The sequence below is a fragment of the Diabrotica undecimpunctata genome, chromosome 2 (genome assembly GCF_040954645.1).
Source record: "Diabrotica undecimpunctata isolate CICGRU chromosome 2, icDiaUnde3, whole genome shotgun sequence".
Lineage (NCBI taxonomy): Eukaryota > Metazoa > Arthropoda > Insecta > Coleoptera > Chrysomelidae > Diabrotica > Diabrotica undecimpunctata.
Window position 1 is genome coordinate 2,873,842 of NC_092804.1, and position 6,000 is coordinate 2,879,841.

The window sequence follows — 6,000 nt, forward strand, 5'->3', positions numbered from 1 at the left end:
GTATAACCATAGCTCAAAATGCTGAAGTTTTCGCCTTCAATGTCCACGTTTTTACATCATACAGAAGCACTGAGTATACATTTTGTGCCAATTTTGATAGCGCCCTGTATAATGAAAAAGGCAACTTTACATTGTAAACGATAATGCTGTGTCTGGTTAATAAATTTCTAAGGAATTTAAACTTTTATTTAAATAACATTAGAGGATATTGAACTTTATATACATGGTAGAAATGTATAATTTACATATAAAAACCAATATAACTCAAAAACAGTTCACAATAGGCATAGAATAGGTATTGACAAAAAATGTTCAGAATACCGTGAATATTTCTAAAATTAAAAAATATATAGGGTCATCATCATCATTTTGGCTTTACAACCCTGTGTGGGTCCTAGCCTCCCCAAGAATTTTTCTCCAGTCGTCCCTATCCATCGCCTTCCTCCGCCAAGCACGTATTTCCATATTTCTCATGTCTTCATCGATGTTATCTAGGAATCTTGTTCTGGGTCTTCCTCTTCCTTCTTTGATCAATAGGTCTATCAAGGAGCGTTTTTCTAGCTGGGTCGGTTTGCTCCATCCGCATTACATGGCCTACCCACCTCAGACGTCCTATCTTTATGTGTTTTACGATATCTGGTTCCTGGTATATCATATAGAGTTCGAAGTTGTATCGTCTTCTCCAGACACCATTTTCATTTACCGCTCCATAGATGCGCCTTAGTATTTTTCTTTCGAAACATCCTAACATGTTTTCATTGCTTTTTGTTAAAGTCCAGGTTTCTGAACCATATGTTAGGACTGGGCGTATTATTGTTTTGTAGAGTTTTACTTTTGTATTTTGAAGTTATAAGAAACTTCTGGTATAAAGATTATTGGTACTGGTATTACGGAAGATACTCTTCAAAACCCCTTCATTCCAATTTTCATGATTTTGTTTATCTGCTGCACCCTGTATAAAAAGTACCTTCTTATTTTAATTAAACAGTTTTCACTGTAAATTTCACGAGATCACGAATGGAATGATGGTATTTTAACTGGGGCTGTAAAATGACATTTCTGTGATAAGGTTGGTTGCAAAATTGAATCTTGAATCTTATTGTATACCATATTTCATTTTGTACTACTCTCTCCTAATTAGTTTAGTTTAGGATTAATCAAACAGTGTAAACATTTTTGCCGAAATAAAATGAAATATTTTTTTTGTGATGTTTTCTTGTTTTCCTAGATTTGCGAAAGAGTTCGAAGACAGGGATGGACAGTAACCAGGGATCCTGAAGGGAGAATTGGACCCTACGCTACCCATGGAAACCAGTGGGTTTCCTACGATGACATATCTGAAGTGAAAAGAAAGGTATGATAATTATTGCACTTATTCATCTTTTTTTTTTTTTTTTTTCAAGAAACCACATTTTGCTTGGTGTAATAAGTACTTTGTGTGGTTCGCAGTTCACCTTAGAACTTTAATAATGTATATTGTTTTCTTATTGACGAGGGGATGATATAATATATCATTACCATCATTCTCAGCATATTCTACCAATTATGGTGTAACCTCCCTTACATATTTATTCTTTAGTCACCTTTACATCTTAGATATCCACTAGCTCGTTGTATATGGTTTTTGTTTTTGTCAAGCTCATTCTTAGACCAACTTCATTGCTAGTTGCATTTGGGTCGCTTATAAGTTCTTGTAGTTCTGCAGGATTATTAGCAACCAGAACGATGTCGTCTGCAAATCTTATATGGCTGAGGTATTCTCCATCAATGGATACTCCTTTGTTCTGCCAGTTGATTTTGCTGAATATATTTTCTAAAGTTGCAGTGAAGAGCTTTGGTGATATTGCGTCTCCTTGTCGGACGCCTCTGGTAGTGGAAAATTCTGGAGTGTTTTCATAATTTTTTACCTTAGCTTTTGCTTGTCTGTATATGTTTGCTAAAGTTTCTATATACTGTTTGTTTGAGATATATAGAATCGGAAGCCTTCTCGAAATTTTTCAATAAAGAAGAACTGTTGTATTTTATTGTTCTTAAATATCATCTTGTTTTACAGGCCCGACTTGTCAAAGACCTCGGACTTGGTGGAGGAATGATCTGGGCGCTGGATTTGGACGACTTTAGAAACAGATGTGGCTGCGGCAAACATCCCTTGCTAAAAACACTAAATAAAGAACTGAGAGGAATCAGAACTGATATTTCTGTGCAGAATTGCACTTAGGATAGATTAATTTAAACAATAAGTAGGAAGCTACTCTTTCCACTGAGTTGCTCAGTTATTATATTCTTTACGACTTTTAATAGACAAATGTGAGATATTTTACATTAGCCACATAACCTCAATATAATATTTTCGTTTACTAATCTGTTGTGGATTTAACTCATCAAAAAAAAACAGTGTGTCTTAAGTATGTGCTACTAAGCTACTACTCCTAGATAGGACACACTGTATTCTTTATAGAAGATGTTTCATACTTTATCACAATACCAAAGAAGATAAACGCGTCTATGTTTTCTGCGCATTTGCGTCTATATTCTTTGGTGGTATATTGCCATCATAGACATAAGAAGAATTCTTAATTCTTATTATGTCTATGGATATTGCACAAACAGCATGGAACTCGAAGCTGTGCCAATAAGTTTTCTGTGTGCATACGTAGTAGTCAACTATAATTGATTAATTCCATTGCTAGGTGACACAGATAGAAAAATAATTGATATTTATTCCATGTGTGCCAATTTCCTATATAACAAAACTGAACACACAGAAGTTAAAACTAAAATAGTCAAGTACCAAGTAGGTATTAAAACAGCCATACGTAAAACTTAGTTCGACTAAAACAATGGTTCATACTCTAGTAACAACGATAAAGCTATAATTACGCCACTACAATCGTTGAGGATTCTGTTTTGTTTTAGTTGATTTGTAATATTTGCTAAACTCGGTTCGCTAATCCCAGTCCGAACTGTCTAGTGAATTTAGTAATTATTTTTTTGCGAAGTTAGTTACTTTTTGACAGACTAAAAGTGGCTGGAAATTACTATACAACCAAGCACACGTACTCATAGCCAATATTAATAGTAAACAAACTAAATAGTAAATAAAATAGAAGTTTGCGAATTACCGACAATCAATATTTATTTATCTGCACCATATAATAAATAGTTATGTTAAATTATAACAACTAAATATATATTTTTTAAATATATACTACCCAAAATTTGATGGGTTTAGTATACACTTCGACTATTTAGAATAATTCTTCTTTTTGTAAAGAAAGAAGTCTGTAATAGCCGGATACTTGAGCTATTAATACTGAGAAGTAGGAATTGTTGTGTTGTAGGTTTCCGACAATGAATATGTCAAAATTTGTCCGAGCTAAGCGAATGGAGTTTAGATTGACATCATTTACGTAAAGAATCTCAGTGGAAAGAGTTTTTTCTTGGAATTATTCCTGTTCACGTTCATACTTTTCTGTGAAGAGTATACTTTAATTATTATAAATCATTCCCGATCATCGTATTGGAGTGAGATACTTTGGAATAAAATATTTTTCTTCTTTGTAACGTTATGGTACGTTTAAAAGGATATTAAAATATTTGTAGACGTTTTAATCGATATGTTAAAATATTTATAGTGAAAATTGAAATAAATATTTAATAAGTAATAAATTAGTTTTTTTATTTTTTTTTTATTTCCTTCTACAGAAAAACGAGTTAGCTAATAGGTTTGTTTAAAAAAATATTGATTACAACTGATTTCAGAGTGTTACGAGTATGGATAAAACTTCTATAAACCTGTCCTCATTAAATGTGTCCTACAATGGCGCCCCGGGGGGCTTTTGGGGTTAACTTCCCCAGGACATATAAAGTAAAAAATATATAAAGAATAGTAGGAAAAGGTAACTTGTGTTTTACACACAATACAAAAAATCGAAAGCGCTAATTTAATATTTATTTAATGGCAAATTTTAAGGACTCAAAATGGAGATAGCATAAAAAAAATTTCGGTGCCCAAACAAACCCCCCAGGAAAATACTAGGTGTACCACCGGTGTCCTAAAGTCTTCTGAATACGTTTCCTTTCTATACTTTTATTTTTTCTGCTTCTACTTGGTGTTGTGAGTTTCCTAACTCTGTTTAACTGAGTAGCATACCTGATTAAACAAAGCCAGTGTTATAAGGGAAAACGAGAACATGTAAAGCAGTGGCGGCTTGTAACAATTTTAATTGGTGGGGCTTGTTGGGCCGCATATAAATTTGACGAAATTATAATAAGAAAAATAAAGATTGGAAAACATGGCTAAATGAAAATTATACAGGTACTGTAGGTACTGAACTTACCCAATAGCAGCTTTACTTGTACAAAAGTTGAGCACGTCTATTTTTCTGGCTAGCAAACATGTCGATGAGTCTATTGTTAAAGTTAGAAATTTTACTAAGTACTTCCCTATGAATCGAACAGTAGTCAATTCAGTTTGTCTTGGCCCATAGTATTCCGAAGAAAAAATTTAATTCCTTTTAAATTCGCGAATTTAATAACGACTAAAAAAATAATACATGTTTAATGATTCTTGTCAGGTTTTTCCATAACACTAAAATATTATATAAGGTTAGTTCAGTAATGTCTTCATTTAGCAATTTATCTTTAAAATTGTCTTAATTTTGATCTCTCGCTACGTTATACTCGTATAATGTTGCTGTAGATTAGAACGGTTGAATCTTTTCAACCTTAGAGCCACTTCTAATATGAAATTCATTATAGAAATTGGATTGTTTAGTGGACTTCTTAAAAATGGCTTTACTTTGTAATCACAATGTAACCTACATCTACATTTATAATCATTTATTCACAACTAATTACAATATTTTCTCAGAATATAGATCGCTGTCGGTTTACTTAATCTTAACCTTTTAAAAAAGTCTTTATCATTACAAAATTTAAAATGTTCAATTCTGCATCAAATATTATATTCTCGCACTAAGTTTATAAACATTAAACATCATACTGATCATACTCTCCAATTTCATTAAATATTTTAATATCCATGTCTCTAACCTACACTAAACAACTATATTTAGGTTATATTTTTGATTTCGCGATAACCTATAATATAATAACGAACTACAATAAACACAATTTATTTTCCAGATATAAAATTTTTTATATAAAAATGATTACACGTTATTCAAGATTTACGACGTTAGAACCCCACAGCGTTGCCAAAACATCAGAATAGTTAGTAAGTGAGGAATATTTAAAATGTCCACTATTTGTCAAACTATTATATTAACAGTAAATACACTTAGTTTTAAGACTACTGCAACAGACTAAAATACATAAGAAAACATCTTAATACAAAATTATATATTCTAAATTTTAAACTTACCTCTTTTAGACAATTAATAGTAAAAAGGTCCCGCCATTATTTCTTGTTTAAAATAATCTATCTTATACGAAAGCTTATCAGCTTTCTACAGACTATTTAGTTGTTTTGGCATAGCACAATCACAATACACAACAATAATTAGTTTTTAAAGCTACACTCAGGTGCAAAAAAATCGATCCATGGGTATTATTTGCTGAAAAAAAGCAAACGTTTGAAGATATTAGTTTTAAATCAGGTATATATGTAAAAGTATACGTTAGATTAAAATAATTTTTACATATTATCCAAAAAAATCATTTATTTATAGAGAGATACGCCAAAACTCAAAAATACAAGAATATTCAAAACTTTCTGAAATTAAGAAAAACATTGATAATAAATCAATATCTAGTGTTTCCCCCTCGGGCCCTTATAACAGACTGTACACGTCTAGGCATTGAGGTAATTAACCTCTAGATATCAAATTGATCCAATTGGTCCCATATTTCTTGAAGAGCCGCTTTAAGTTGTTTGGACGGGTTACTCGTGCTCGAAGACGTCTTCCCATCATATCCCATAGATGTTCTATGGGATTGAGATCGGGACTGCAAGCTGGCCAGTTCATACGGACAATT

General features: G+C 32.1%; 1 protein-coding gene across 2 annotated transcripts in view; it reads left to right on the plus strand.

The window, feature by feature from the left end:
- LOC140434069 (probable chitinase 10) overlaps positions 1-3,669 on the plus strand; it is a 64,100-nt gene extending 60,431 nt beyond the window's left edge. For both annotated transcript variants that reach the window (XM_072522079.1, XM_072522080.1), the window contains exons 36-37: positions 1,229-1,354; positions 2,054-3,669. In XM_072522079.1, the coding sequence (XP_072378180.1) occupies positions 1,229-1,354; positions 2,054-2,218 (291 nt within the window). In that variant the 3' untranslated portion in view covers positions 2,219-3,669. The remainder of the gene's footprint in view (positions 1-1,228; positions 1,355-2,053) is intronic.
- The last annotated feature ends 2,331 nt before the right edge of the window (positions 3,670-6,000 follow it).